General features: G+C 43.4%; 1 protein-coding gene across 1 annotated transcript in view; it reads right to left on the reverse strand.

The window, feature by feature from the left end:
- LHFPL6 (LHFPL tetraspan subfamily member 6) overlaps positions 1-16,439 on the reverse strand; it is a 144,012-nt gene that overhangs the window by 12,295 nt on the left and 115,278 nt on the right. The window contains exon 2 of the mRNA XM_026859571.1: positions 5,822-5,920. Coding sequence (XP_026715372.1) covers positions 5,822-5,920 — 99 coding nt within the window. The remainder of the gene's footprint in view (positions 1-5,821; positions 5,921-16,439) is intronic.

Raw genomic sequence — 16,439 nt, forward strand, 5'->3', positions numbered from 1 at the left:
ACTTGCAAAAGAAACAAGCAGAAGACCGCTCCCAGCCTCATAATGATGGCATGAACTCAAACAACCATAAAATACACTTCAGGCAGTCTGCGGCAGCAGTTGCCAGGTGGGTAGGCAGGGCACAGTGCTCCGATGGCCTCCCCTGAGCCATGCAAGCCCTTGCTGCCAGACGTGTGATTTTCACTGCCTTTAAGAGCAAAGAAAAGCATCGTGAAACTCAAAAGATGAGCTCTGAAGGTAGTTACAGACAACAAACACCAACCCATGTTTGTAGGATGCTTCTTACCACAAATGATCACCCAGCAGATAAAAAAGCAGGTTCTTGGTAGGAAATGTATGACTTAAAAAGTAATCTCTCACAAAATGTTGTGAAGTTGTGAAAATTTCTGAAGCATTGATCATCCAGGTGGAGTCCAAACTGCCTAAACATGCCATATTTCCTCAAAGGAAGACAATTTTTTTTCCAAGTAGTTCAACTTAAAAATTGGAGTTTATCTTAAATTTAGTGTCTTCATTCTTTCCAGTTAATAAGGCAAGTACATAATATCATTTTATACATCTGATGGTAGCGAAGTGGCAGCTGGAGGCCAGATGAAATTTCCTAGGGCACCTACAATGGTATGAGTCATCTAGGTTTAGATAAATCAATCTTATTCTAGATAACCATTTTGCTGTTCAGGCTCTTAGGTATCGTTTGTGTATTGTTTCACCAGATGCCAACTGAGGCTCGATTTTGTGAGTTAAACTGAGCATGCCCTATCCTCTCTGGGACCTTCTGTTGGATTTAGCTGCCTCTGTACCCATCACAACAGAAATGAGCATTCAACAACTGAGCAGTCTCCACATGCACATCTAGGGAAATTAATAGCCTGAAGTGAATTATCATATTGATTTTAGACATTCAGAACCAATACTAATGTATTCACACGTATACACTCACATTTCCCTTTAAAAAAGGCTTACAAATTCAGAAGACTTCTTCACACAGTTTAAGTTTTGCAAAATGTTTAAGTTTTTGCAAATGTCTGGTGCAGTCTTCATTTTAATGCATCCTCTCACCTTAATGCAGGGTGCCTCACTTTAATGAATTTCCTGCTAAACCACTAATTTTTCAGCTGTTCTTGTGTGGTATGGAATGAAAACACAATAGCATTAGTGCCTTCAGCTCAGCAAAACTGAATGTGTGCTATGTGATATGCTATAAAGATGCTTGCCTTTGGGAAATTGTCTGCTAATTCCTTTTACAGACCACAGGATTGTGTAGATCTGGCTCACTTTCACAGCCTTCAGTCAGAAGCTCTGTACCACTTGCCACGTCAGTGCTGTCCTGAATAGGCCCACAGGCAACTCCAGGTTGTAAATAATGCAGCATAACAATAACAGCTTGCATAGTGACAAGAGATTAAGATGATTTTGATCCATTCTCAGACATTCAGTAAAAGTGAAAGGCAGTTCCTTTAAGCACTGCTAGTTTATAATTCCAATCTTCATCTCAGGCATTAGACTGTGGCCAAATTAAACTCAGGACTTTGTCTCGGTCACTAAGCAAAGAACTGTGCTGGTTTAAAACATAAACATCTCTCTCTCTTGCATCCATTCATTTATATGGCCCTACTTCTAGGAACTGCCACCCTAAAACTAGCAGCAGAAGACTGCTCCACTTCATAGTCTGTGTTCTGGTGGGAATTTTGCTCCACCTGTGACCTGAGATGGGTTGCCGCAATACAGACCGGGGCCCCAAGACCTCCATGCAGGTCCTGGGGTCCCCCATGCTAGGGACCTGGGAGTCTCAAGCAGAAGAACATGACAGAGAACTATCATGGCCTTAACCCCACAACAAGATTTGCCAGAGTTGGCTTGTCAAAGCCCTAAGCTATCCCTGTGCTTTTTTTGATGATAGAAAACCAGATTGCTACAGAAAAGCAGAGAGCAGGTCCCTCTACAGGTGCACGAGTCTGTCTATTTATGGAGGTTAATCCCCATCCTCATTAGCAAAACAGTTCATCTATTGAATGTAATTTAATCAACAAATGGGGTTGTCCTTGGCAGGGTATCTTCAGCTGAAGAACTGTTTGTAGAGATGGTGTTGTATAACCACTTCCATTTGATTGAAAAAAATTAGCCCAATTAAATACATAAATGTTTAAGTAAACCCTTTGGACATAGTTCACTTAATAAAAAACTAATAAATATCTATTTTTAAAGAGAGCAGCAAACTGCTGGGCATTTCACAATGTTGGCTCAGGTTTTCTAGAAAAGAATATCCAAGTCCACTTATACATAAATTAAAGGCAGGGTTATTTTTCCTGCATCTTCTTTAAATATTCCTTTGGAATGTACACAGAAATGTGTGTGTTTGGCAGGGTAGAGTGAGGGTGTCCCTCTCCACAATATGGGCTATCTCAGCACTATTTGGAGTGTCTATTAGTCTAATGCCTTTTCAGAATGCCTGAAGACATGGAGAAGCACTTCTTATCTAGTACACCCACAAAGGATTAGGCTTTTTAATGGGTTCTTAGCATTGCTATTTATTTATTCTACCTAGTTATTACCATGTTATGGGAGGTGGGGGGTTGTCTTGTTTTGGTAAAGCAAAACATTTCATTTAATTTATAATTCTGGAATATTTCTGGTTAACATGACATTTCACAGTGCACAATTCAGCTGCTTCTCAAGTATGTTCTTGCAGTCCCGCCTCTGCACCTGTCTCTTGCCCTTCTCATCTTCCTGTAAAGTAGAATGTAGCTCCTGGCTTATCTTTTCTACCTTCAACCTCAACCACTTCTTCCCCTCACCTTTTTCAAGTCCAGAGCAAATCTCAGTGCTGAAACTCCATCTTTGCTGTCTCCGTGGTCAAACCTGGTGTGCTTTGACCGTCTTTTTCAAATCGCACACACATATTCCCTATGGCCCAAGCTGCAACAGTTGCTCTGCCCTCCTCAAAGAGGAGGCTGGACGCTGTCTGCTGATCAGCATCCCTTTGAACACCCTCTTCTTTGAGGGTAATCACATGTGCTGAATTAGACTCTCAGCAACATCTTCACCAGCACCCCCAGCAGCAGGAGATGCAGGACCAGTACTCCCACTACCACCATTTTTCCCATCAGCAAACCTGTGCAGAGCTCACAGCAGCTCAGCTTTTCTGATTTTGAATGCAGCATGTATATACGTGGTTCTTGAACAACTCATTTCACAGATTCAGGAATAGAAAGCATATCGTTGTGGCTTAATCAAGTTAAATATTCAAATGAAAGCAATAATTACTTAAATTTGTCTTGAGACTTAGTGAGATTAAGTCTTTGAAACATCATTTTTGGCCTGTAGGCTATGATGAGTTAAGCCAGTCTCTAATGATTCAGAAAAGACTAGAGGCTTTGGGTTATCACCAACCAAGAGGTATTTATGAAGGACGAGGAGCAGTGTGGATATCACATGACCCTCAGACAGTACCTCTTCTTTACAGATGACACAGCATCAACCAGGCACTGATATTAAATAAAAAAAAAAAAAAAAAAAAATCAAAGCAAATTCACTGCCAATGTATGTGGAAAAGAGATGTTTAGTGGCAGAGCTGCCTGGTGGAAATCACTACAGCAAATTTCAGTTCTCATTATAATCTGTTAATTAATGTGTTAACATATGATTGCAGCAGATCGGTGAGACCAGCACCCCCGTCAAGCCTAGGCATGCGTAACACATGCCTTGCATGCTCCAAGGTCCAGAAAATACAGTAAGAGTACATGCCTTCACAGCTAATGTAATACATGTCATGGTCCTTATGCGCACCCGGAAGGAAAGCTGTCAGCTGAAATTTTTCGCATGCGTTTCTTCACTGACTTTAATGGCAAAGTGATTAAATTTATGCAAATATCTGACTCATGACTCAAGACTGAGATGGCAAAGGTGGTCTCAGAGACTCTGCTCTGATTGTGGATATGACTGTGTTTAAGGTCACAGTTTGTAACTGCTTAAGTGCTGTCTTCAAGGGAGCTCAGACTGGCATGACACCCACCTTCTTGTAAGTTTGCAGAGAAATAACCCAGAAAGGTAACACTTTTCTGTACTCTGGGGAGAACAATGACTGAAGCCTGGGAACAAGCAGGCTGTCAGGAGACACAAGCAGGAATCACAGGAGCAGAGCTGCTCACATGCACCAGCAAGGGACTTTAGCTGGCCTTTCAAATGGGGGTGCTGCTAAATGGACTGGCTGGGAACTTCAGGCTTCTGCACAGAACTGACCACTGGCAGCAATAAACCCAACTGTTCCCTGCAACAGTTACTGCAGTGTTTTGCCATCCTTTGAGAGACCTTTCTATGGAGCTGGGAATCTTAGTTCTGGGACATGTTTTTTCTGCTAGTTAACTCTGCATTTCTATTCTCATTGCTCTTTCTCCTTTGGGTTCATATCTTTCATTTATTAGGTGAATAAAAAAGTCACAGGAACTTTTTATACTTCACTGAAAAGAAAATTTAATATCAATAGCACAGAAGGATATTAGAGTTCAGTATAACAAGGTAAAGCTTCTGGAGCATGTTACACATCCCTTGGGCAATGCCATTAGTGGCTCCTGATAACATCAGTGGCAGTGGTAGAGATGGGTGCCAATATTGGTAATGAGAATTTCTGGTCCCATGCCAGATCCAAAACACCACAAGAATGGTGTAAGGGAGGATGACCTGGAACATCTCTCCCAAAGCAATATTTTTTTACTTTTCAACTTAAATTCATTTGCATATCTTCACAAGAAACATCTCTGGGATGGAAACAAAACTCTGTACTCCTGAAACCTGACAGAAATAGGAGTGCAAAATAAAAGATATTGCAGCAGGTCTGTGTTTAACCCTAGGAGACCTTTTTCGTCCGCTGTTCTTTGCACTGGGATTACAGCTAGGCTACCACAAGCCCTGCACACACATCTATGGAAAGGATTTTTAACACTAACCAAAAGGTTTAGCTCACAGGGGCTGGAATGGGGAACTGTCTGTCCATGCTTGGGAGTGGGAGCTCTCAAGCCTGCAAAGAGCCAGGGTGCCCAGTCTCTCCTGCTCCTTCAAGAGGTTTGCAGATCCTGCTCTTCCTCAAGTGGCACAGGATCAGAGAGCATTACAGAGTATTAGCAGCTGCATTGACCCTTCTAGCTAAACAAGGACCTGGATGTGCATTCAAACACAAGATCTTGATCATCCACACTAATTAATCCTTAGGTTGCTGCTGGCCCCTTGTTTTTCAGAGCCTTCTCTAGAGGTGGTTCACCCCATACTGCATCCCTGGGTCTCAATCAGCAGTCAGTGAAGGCATCAACAGTAAGACCAGCGGCTTGTTTGGAAGAAGGCTGACATAGGGAGCAAGTGCTATTTACCAGTTTCCCAAGTATGCGAGTCACCAAAACCATACTCTTTAGGCCCAGGCTAGCAGATCATAAACATGCCAGATGTCAAAGACAGCTAATTGCACTCATTGTGAATTACACTGAGCTGTGTATGTCACTGTGCTGTGACATGATGTCTGTGCCTAATTTGTCAAGATCTCCAGGAGTTTTAGCTCCTGTATTGCAAGCCTATTAAATCTGATGTCTTAAATATATACATACATACATACATACATACATTCCTTCATTTTCTTTTTTACTGATGTTGTGGAAAATATGACCAGCAAATCTATCTGAAATCCCCTGCCTTAGCACCATACCAGAATGATGCAATATGAATACCCTACCACACAACTGGGTTGCTTCTCCACGATTGTGCTCACATCCTCATTTGCTTTTATGGACAACACAGAAGAGTCTAACGTGGCTGAGATGTTCTGATGATGACTCACCTAATTCAAACTGGTTGGAAAGGTTACCGCACGTTTGTCTGACCTCTTCACTGTCCCATCCAAGAGGATAGAGGGCACAACCAGAGCCGATCAACAAACCTATGGAGAGAAAAGAAAATACGAGTTTATACAAGCAATTGCCATTTTCTTAAACACAGGCTGCCACTTGGGAATCAAAGTGTCAAACTGCAATTTGGGAAGCTCAGAGAAAAAAAAACAACCCTCTTCTTCTCCCAAAAACAACTAAAAAAAAAAAAAAAAAAAATTCATTTGGACTTCTACTGCTGCATTTTGCTGTGCTGTTTTACAGCCGGTATGTGGGCTGGAGGCAGTCTTGGTGGTTCAGCACCAGAAGCTACCCTAAGCTGTTCTACCTGAGAGCTCTTACACTCCTCTCCTACTCTGCAGAACTACATATACTGTTTGGAAAACTCGATGCAGGGTTAAATAGAAACTGTGTTAATGACAGCATTTACAAGCTCATTGTTTCTGATGAATTAAAACAACAGTTAACCAGGGTCTATCAAGTTTCTAGAAGGAAAAATAAACTGACAGTTGTGCTAATCTATTGTCATTTTCCTTTGTTTTTCACCCTTTCAAAATGGTTTCATGTCACCTGATCAATTCACACCACAGGTACACACTCCACAAAGTTTTCTCAAATCATTTCAGCTAAAACTGCAGTCTTGAGCCATTTACCTATCATGCTTGACTTATCATTCACAACATGCTTTGCTTTCTCCAACCCTCATGCTGCCCCAAACAGATGTGTTTTGGCTAAGTCTTTCCCTTCAAGAGATCTTGCTGGGAATCACCCAATGGGCCATGATTATCTTGCAGAAGTGGCATTTTTATCATATTGCATTCTCAGCTGTCACCGCAGCAGCTGCCAAAAAGTGGGTGTAGCTGGCAAAGATTCTTACATGGACAGCCTAGAGAGAACATTTCAATGTATGCTACAGCATTTAAATGTTACCTCCTTGGTGTCAGATCTTATTTGTAAGATTAGAAATGAATCATTATGTAGATAATGGGCTGGGCATGCCTGACACTTTGCAGGCTGTGAAGGCAAGCAAGCCCTCAAACAGTTGGCAGTGTGGGTTTGCAGCGGCAGCTTTTACCTGTTAGGTAGAGCACAGGACTGTGAGAAGGTTTCAAGCCCTTCAGCTGCCACTGTCTGACTCTGGGCAAGTCCCTTGACCTCACATCACCTCACTTTTCCTCTCTTGACAATAAGAATAAGGAGTGCTTCTGCTGCCATGCTCCTAGTGCAGAAAAGCCCTGGGTGTGGTGACAGAGGTACTGGGGGACATCACACCAGGCTAGCAGGAGTCCTGAGAATGATTCTGACTCAGAGTCTGGAGCTAGCTATGCATTTCTACTGTCTCTGTCCTCAAGGTGCCTAAGTTTCTCATATTTCTGACACTTCTGTAAGATACAAAAATCATGCTCTTGACTTGCTCAGAGATACACCTGAACAAGGCACTGAAGTCCAGAAGTGGTATCTCATCTTTCTTCAAAAGATGTTTAATGCTTTTAGCATCTTATCTGTTAGCAAAGTAGCTCAGCAACTCCTTTGCTGCTCCCCCAAGCACATCTGCCCCTGTTTAGGTCCAATATTAGCTCCTTAGATCCTCCTCCACTAAGTTCAAATTTCTTCCTGCTGTGCAAGTCTGCTTCTTCCTTTCCTTGTTGAGCAGTCATCGCCTGCTTCTGTCTCCTTATCTACATTGCATACTGAAAAAGAAATCCCCGAGGCAGCCCCCTCTCAGATGGTGCATTCACCCAACAGCTGTAAAGGGAGAAAAGCAATTAAGGACACATGAATGCTAGGTATTTTCAAAAATTTGCCTGACCTGAATATGGTTGCTTCTAATGTCCTCGCTAATGACTTTCACAGTATCATCTGATTTTTTCCCCCAGGGCCGCAGAGCTGACTGCAGCTGGTAGAATCCATGTAAATGAGAGTTGCTTCTAATTAAATTCTCAGAAAGGATGTTTCTCAGACAAGAGAACTTAGTCCAAAACTGGGTGTTCATTTGTTAAAGACAGCTTAAGACTGAAAAAACCCGACTGATTCTCACTTGAATTGTTAAAGCAAGAAGGGCATTGTGAAGCACTGACCGCATGGCTGGTGTGCTAGGAATGGGCAGGACCCAATGGGTCAAGGAGGAACATCACCACTGATGATGAGAATGGCTGCAGAAGGGAAGAAGAGCACCTAGATGTCAGAGATAGCCCCACAGATGGATGGATGGTGGCAGCCTTGGCCAGTCCTGCTGTGGTTCTGACCCCTTCCCACACTGGCTGTGATGCCCATGACCTGCCTGGTGCCAACTCAGACCACAGCTCAGAAGCTGCTCTGGCCAAAAGTGAACCACTCTGGCTGGACTGGTTTCAGTCAACTTCTGTCCTTGAACAGACTCTCTGGGAGACCTCACAAATGCTCAGAGGGCTCCATTGCGAGGGGCAGGGAGATGTGTGCAGGGGGTAGGAGGGAAGGCAGGCTCGCATCTGCCTGCGGTGTAGCGGATGAAACAGTAGCTAGCCCTTCCTCACAAATAGGTCCTGGGAAAGCCTCCTGCCCGATTCTTCCAGGAGAGACACAACAGCAGCACTGCAGGCAAGTGAAAGGACTATTAGCATAACAATACTGCCCCTCCAAACCCAGAACAAGCTCTTACTCAGCACTTGCCAATTACTCTCCTCAGGTGGCAAGAGTGTCTAGTGCCCATTGCATTCACAAAGGACTGTTTGTTTTCAGCTCTCTTTAGGTTTTGTTGCAGCAACAGGTTGTTTGGGTTTTTTCCCACGGATATTGCTCGCAGCACTTTCCACTGCCACCCTCCAAACACAGCTCATCATCTTTCAAACACGTGTACCTGTTCACTCTCTCTGCCACCGATGCTACACTGGATACAGTGGCCACAAACCTTGACAACTTATTTCCTTCCTTAGCCAGACCTCTTCATCCCCCTGTCACACCCTCTTTCTCATTTCTGTCTGGCCATCTCTGTAAATCCCAAACCCAGTCTCAGTGAAAATAAATTGTGGGGTTCAGTCAAAAATTCATTAGCAATTCAATATACTGTAATGTTAAATTGCTCCAGAGGAGCAACTGTCTCACTCCAGCATGGATGCTTGCCCTTAAAAGCCAGTCCACACTGTCTAATAACCAGCTCACAGCATCCACCAGCTCACTGCACCTCACTATTAGGTGTGCCTCCTAAAAATAAACCAAATAAGGGAAAACTAGCATGCTATGTCAAGAAGCCTTCCTACGCCAGCAACAGCTGGCTCTCCAGTTGGGTAGATGCTCTATCATTTATGGAGCACCAGCCATGGAGCACCACAGCTTCTTTTCTGCCCGCAGTCTGTGCTGACTGTGATGATGACATCAAACAGGAAAATGCTGCCTAATGCTGGTGTCACTGCATGGCCCCAAAGCACAAGCGGCAGCCTGTTTACTTGTGAAAGACAACATATAAAGCCACGGGCAAGCTCACACTGTTCATTTATCAAACACGAAACCTGCCAGAGACCAAAAGTGCTGCCAGCAGCATGAGGCTATATTTCCATCTGGCAAAAAGGCTTTTGCCTATAAATACCAATTTTGTCACAGGTACCAACTGACCACAAGTCTTAAAGCTGTTGTTTTGACATCTCCTTTGATATCACTGGTTTACAGCTGGTTTTGATTCATCTTCAAATGTTTTCCTATAGTGGTGTGTATATGCCTGTTGTGGATTTAGGTCTATGTAGGTCTATTAAGCAGTTGTGTTCCCCAGCACTTCTTGCAGGCAAGGTGTGGGTTAAGCTCAGGGATTTACCTTCAGTGTAAGACTTCCACAAAGACTTAGAGACTGCTAGTCAGTAAGAAAAAAATTCAAAGGTTTTGCTTTATGCTCTGAGATATGTATGCATGTGTATGAGGGTGTGTGTGTAATGTCCCATTGGTTTCAGCAGGATTCTGCATGACTTCAACAGGGCTGATACTACCTCGGTCTGCATGGAAAGTGAAGTTGGAAACTGGCATTTCAGCTCCCTTATTTTATGCCCTAGAAGTGTGGAGTGTACCTCAAAGCCCATGGTGTTAACAGGACTTGGGCAAAACACCCGCAGCCCCTTCTTTCCCTGATAATCAATTCACCCCTGTTTGTAAGCAACCAAATGTGTGAATCAGACCCTGCAAAAGCAAAAAGCCTGCATACTATTACCACTAATAATTCATACATGCTCACAGCCAATTTGTATAATCACAGAGAATATAGGTCCTTCTGAACAGCAGCAACCTCCATTTAAAGATCTAAGTTAAATTAAAGGGCTGTAAACCCAGCAGAAATCCGTAAACTAATTTTGCAGCTTCAGTAGAGAGCAGTTACTGGTGTAGCTAAAGAGTCACATCGTGGCCTACCCTACAGTTACTGTATTTAGCCAGCTGTGCTACCCAGGACACCACACCCATCTTTACGGCTGCTTCAAATGCTTAGGATGTCTATAACATTTCTTAAGAAAGTAAAAAAAAAAAAACCTCCCCACCATGCTCTGATTACCATAATCTTTCATCTTCCATTATCCACTACAGTCATTAAAAGAAATAGAAAGGGGAAGGAAATGTGCAGGTCCATAAACGGCACCTTCACAAAAGGGGCTGCAGCTTCGAGGTACAAGGGAGCCAGTCAGTGGGATGAGGCCAGCTGGCAGCAGAGGCGCTGGTGGCTCTTGACTGCTGTTTTGGATGACATGCCATGCACCAGTGAAGGTGCTGGCACTGTCAGGGACCAGCTCTTCTGGAGCAGTTCTGCATTTGGGAATGACATGGGCTCCTGGCTTGAAACATTGCTATTGCAAGTGCTGCGGCTGTCTCGATGTGCTAGCGAGGCATGCGGAGAGAGCTCCAGGGCTGACTTAATGCAGCCAGCTTCAGCAGTGCAAAGGTGGAATTAAGAGCTTGGCTTCAATATTTAACAGGGTCCCATTTAGCCATTCGGTGTAGTCCATGCAGAGAGCTGGATACCTTCAAAAAGCGAGCTAAAAACAGCCTATGTGCCAAGTGAGGAGCTACCCAGACCTACAAGTTGCAAAACTACATACCAGGGGGTCAGAGGGTGGATGCCTCAATAGTAAACTACCCAGAGTAATCCCAGACTGCCTTCTCTATCACTCTTGCTGTGGGTATAGTGCATGATCATATTTTAGTAACACTTAGCACTTGAAAGATGATCTTGTCTGTCTGGAGTGGAGCTTGTGATTGAAAATAATTGCATATAACAGGTTCTGCATATGGTGGATGTGGCAGGGAAGGGACAGTAATTACATTAGTGACTTGGCACAGATCTAGGTTTCATCTTCGAAGTGATAAAGCAATGATTTGTGGCATGCAGCAATCAGCTTACTCCAAGAGGTAAAATATTAACCACTACTAATATCTCCAAGAATAGCTTGGGTATATACAAGTCTCAAACAATAAATACAGAAGTATTAAACCAAGAGACATTAACCAGATTTTGCCGTGGGCAAAATGACTGCACTCAGAAGGACCAAGGTGGATTGGCAAAAGTCAATGCACAAAATAGGAAGCTTGCAAATCCCTGTGGCGGGCAGTCCTAATACTGCTGCTGTGGCTTTCATGGGAGCTTCCACCCAAAGATCTGATGTTCCTTAAATAACCCCTGTAGACATCACACCATAAATTAATTGTCTGTAACTGTCCTGACGGTTCATACTAGCAAGTACTGGTTTACAGACTCAGCTCTTCCTCTCACTCACTGAGGTCACAGCGTGACCCTGATTGCTATATACCTCATTCTTGTTTTGTTGTCAGCCCATTTGATCATTGCATCCTCAAAAGGCTGTTAAATGAAGCCAAACCTTCCCCAGTGTCCTTCCTTCTGCCTTGCATAGGGTAAACCTAAGCACATGATTCAGATAAATCTGATGGGGAAAACCATCAGTTTGATCAATAAGGAGAGGTAGTGATGGCAGTAAATGAGGCACTTAGCTTTTGATTCAGCCTCAGAGTCTTGCTGCTAGAATATGCATTTTCAAATGGGAACTGTACCATAATCAACTGTTCCTTGATTATGGGCATTTTAAGAGCCTTCTACACAGGCACAAGAAATTGTATGCCTTTTTTGTATATCCTCCTGTGAAAGCAGTGAAAGGGACTGCCCGGGCACCATAAAGGGCCTTCTTGGCCAGCGGTTAGAGGGCATCTGCACTGCTGTAGTGGGGGGCCTGGAAAGCAGAAAGGATCCCAGTGTCATTGTGAAAACCCAGTTTGTATTTCCACCTAGAAAAATAAAAGGAATGAGTCAGACGATATATGTACTGCAGAGAGAAAAGAAAATCAGAACCAAATGCTGCCCTTTGTACAGTCACTTTTTAGTGAGGAAAATCTTCTTCAAAATATCTTCGTCCTTTCTTTCCCCCCATTTTCTACTTTTTCCCCTTTCATTTTCGGATCTGACCAAAAATAAACCTTGCCATTTTTTTGCTAGGCATTGCTAATGACTACTGCTCATCTGACAGATATTCAGGCCATCTGGAGAAGCTGACAGACAATAATTTGGAAGTCATCCCTTTCAAGACCATTTTAATGATTTTTTTCCTTTCACATTTTTTCTCTATTAGTCCATCTGAATCTTCAAGGATGATAGAAAGTTTTCACACTCCCATCTGTCACTTGAAGGTACAGTAATCTCTACAAACAAAACCAAACCAATTTTTAGATGCAGCATGGACTTTGACTCTTCAGTTCTTGTGATTTAAAAAGTCTCCTTGATGTAATGGTTTTAAAGCATTTATCTGCTATAAAAGTGAGCCTGCAGTGTGACGGTAAAACTGAGCTGGCATGTGAAGTTGTCTGCTGCTTTCAGATGTACCTTAGCCAACAAACAATGTGGTTAAAGAAGAATTGGTTAAAAACCATGATGTGAAATACTTCACCAAACACATCTTCTGAAGTCCTTGTTCAAGAAAATCTCCAGGAGCTGCAACCAAGCAGCAACTGCAGAGTGACAGAAGTAGGTCAGAACAGGTTCAGACAAATTGCAGAGCCTGGTCAAAGCAGCAGGACCCCGCAGAGCAAAGAGGGGAGCAGAGGAAGCCGCATTGTGCTGGCTCCAGGCAGCCTGGCTCCCATGCCCATGGGAGCCCATCCTCAATTCAGTTAGCGAGGGTCTATGTCTTTATACTGGCGGCTCTCAGCTCTTCACCCAGAAGCATCCCTTCTTTAAGGTCACACTCCTACTGCTTTTCTTGACATCATTTCTCTGTTCTTTGATTTCTCTGCTGTTCTTCCATTAGAGAAATGTTATCACACACTAACACCTTCCATTGGTATTAGTACCTGTCCCTCAGGATACCCAGGCATACATACACCTGACCTGGGCTTTTATTAGGCTTAAACATGAGAGCAACACTTTGGGCAACCGTGCTCTGTTGAGTTAGTAGTCACTGAACATGGCACATTTGACTGGTTCCTTATTGAGCCTGAACTGAAAGTGCATCATTTGAGATAGGGTACAACTGTCTACAATGTGAATGTACTCAATAAGGAACTCTCTTGTCTGAGTGTCCAGGGCAAATTTCCTCCCACTCCACCTCACAAGGGTCACAGCATGGGAAACAGCAAGTCAGTTCAGAGCTTCACTCAAGGTCAAGGTGATTCTGTCACAGAATTGCTATAGCAGGACATTAGAGGGACTCTAGAAACAAAGCAAAATGAAACATCAGAACAACAAAAAAACAGAGAGAATAAAATGCTATAACCTTCAGCTTTGCAGATCCTGCCTCCAGTAACACTGCTTCATCTTGAGCATGGTGGAAATAGTACTCATGGATTTTCAGCCAAGGGCAAAACCCCACCACCCTTTCCCGTCTGGTTCTGATCTCCAGGTTTTAATTCAATGCATTTAGCTTGGCTTAGCTCCCTGCTGACTGTCAAGCCCCACCCCTCAGAGGAGACCTTTTCTTGTTATTTTGGGTTACTCTACACCATGAGCACTCGCTGCCTGGCAGCTGTTCGACTCAACCTCAGTGAACAGCCACAGCAAAGAGCTGCCACCTGCCTGCTACCGCTTCCCAGAGCTCTTGGAGAGCAGGGCCAGTGGCAAAGAACACCTAAAAAAGGCATTACAAATGCCTGACAGTGTCAAGCACAGCAAAGTGCTGTGTCATGGGAGAGTCACAGCCTTTGCTATCTCTGTGACTGCAGGCACACGCGCAGCGGGGGTGGTGGTGGTGGTGTGTGTGTGCAGATGAGAGTATTCTGACAGACAAAGCATCACTCTGCTTTGATTTTCATTTGATCAAAGGTGGTGTGCTCATTACTACAGAGATGCTTCAGGCTCAGAGGGGGAATCTCCTCATCCAGACATGCTATGCTGATACCCAAAAGCTAATGGCTTTGTCTGCTCTATTTGGCCCTGGGCTTTTTAAAAAGCAATACCAAAGGCTTCAGAAAAATGGGTCTGGGGGCTGGGAGAAACCCAAAGAGTGAAGTAGGAAATGTAGAGAAATCAAACGCAGAGCTGCTACTAAATGGAAGTGAATTAATGGGAACCATTTGATAAAAGGACAAGTGACAGGGCCATGGCAGCTGCTGCCATAGAAAGGAAAGATCCAGCACCAATTTCAAAGCCCTGCAAAATAGGTGCTGACGCATGGCTTTTCAGGAGACTGCAGCTCCCAACAGTTCCAACACCCCAAAAATCCCCCCTGGAGGTACTTGCTGTGACTAGATTTTATAAAGCAGTGGTAAACAGGCTCCACAGTCTGAACAGGTTGGCACTAGATATTAAGAAAACCAAGAGTTAAATCTTATTTTACGTATGCAGTAGGAGGAGTAACATGATCTTTGAGAACTAGTTGAATTACAGTGTGTAACTGGTTATTTCATTGAAAAGCCCTTTATTATCATTTATCGTACATCACCATTCACCTGCAGGGGGATTTAAAGAGATCCAAGGCAACAGGTACATGCCTGTGCAATTTGTACCTTAATGGTTATGGTTAAGTGAGGCTGAGGCTGGCCACAAGTCAAGGTGGAGGGTTTAAAGAATGAATATTCACTGAAGCAGATAATCCAGGCGATTCCCTTACCACCAGATCACACAGTCCCTCTTACATTTTAATTCTTTCAGCCAGTGATGATACAAGCAAGTATTAGGTACCAAGTAGAACATCCTTCAGATAGAAGCTCCAGAGATCCCAGAGGATGAGCGACCAAGGTTCAAATCAGGAAAAAAAAAAAAAAAAAAAAAAAAAAAAAAAAAAAAGCAAAAAAGGGAAGGCTTTTACCCTGTCTATTTCTCCCAACCATGAGTGTTGGGTGTGGACAACTGGATATGAGAGATTCCAGCATCACCAGGTTTTCTCTTTATTTTTTGACTACTTGCATTTCAGCTGGGTAGCCCACCTGGAGACTAGTTCCTGCTCCAGAACAGCATGGGTCTTTATTTTTAGGTGCCTCAGATGGCACAGGGCATATCAAACCTATGGAGATGCTTCTTCAGTGGCAACTGAATTGAGACCTTTGTCAGTACAATCAATGGAGTCTAGAAGATATTTTTCTCATCCTAAAGAATACACAAACATAGGTCTATGACTAGGACACATCTAAGTTCACCTAAGCCAAAGGCAGCAAAGACATACATATATATGGGACTGTCAGACATGACACAAAGCCAATAGGGAAAGCTACACGTTCCTGGACTAGCAGCTGGAAGTGGGGTAGCCAAGAGCATCTCAAATGGCACTAGACACTTGTAGGTCAATGACTGAATCATGCTCCACTAGTAGTATCAATTTAGAGAGGGATTTAACCACTCATACATCACCTTATTCAGTTTCTTGCTTGGCCTCCAGCTGCCTCTTCAGAGCAGTGCAAGTTTCCCCTAAGTCCTCTGTCATACCTGCCAGTCCATACAGAGGTCTTGCAGACCCTCTAACAGTGCAAAGCATCTAGATTTAGGCTAATGAGTTTCACCCTAGATATCTGTTTATCTCAATGTGAGTTTAGAAACCTACCTCAAGGCAAAATATCTGTATTCTAAACACCTTTAAAAAGTGTATGAATCCATAATTGAATGCAGCCCAAAGTTACCTACACTTTATTTTATCCCTTATCTTCTATCCTTCTGCCCTTAAGATGCAATGTCTCGATTCCTATCATGTATTCTGCCTTTCTTTATGGAAATGAACTGAATGTTGGGAAGAAGAGAAGAGTAAAGAAAAAATTGGCTTACTCCTGAGTGTAAACCTCTATGTTCTACTTTAAAAGGAAGTTATTTCTATGGAAACAAGTTGCTGCTTCAAAATGGCCTTGGTTTCCCTCAGTTTCTACCACAGAGAAAGACCACTCAGGACCAGCTTTGGTGAGTCTCTGTCTCATTCCTCCTAGAGGAATTCCTCCACAACAAGATTATTAATACCACTTGTTCTAAAAAGGATGTGACACGGTCCAGTTAAAGGCGGAGTGAATCTGGAAAGTGGAACTGAAATGCTCGAAGAACTCCAGAAAACACTCTGGAGTTTGACTATCAGCTCATCTTTGTTTGGCAAGCCATGATCAGTGCTTGTACATTATAAGCTTTAGAGGGGGGGGGGGGGGGGG

This window comes from Athene cunicularia, assembly GCF_003259725.1.
Source record: "Athene cunicularia isolate RWA chromosome 1 unlocalized genomic scaffold, athCun1 chr1_part1, whole genome shotgun sequence".
NCBI classification, from domain to species: Eukaryota; Metazoa; Chordata; class Aves; order Strigiformes; family Strigidae; genus Athene; species Athene cunicularia.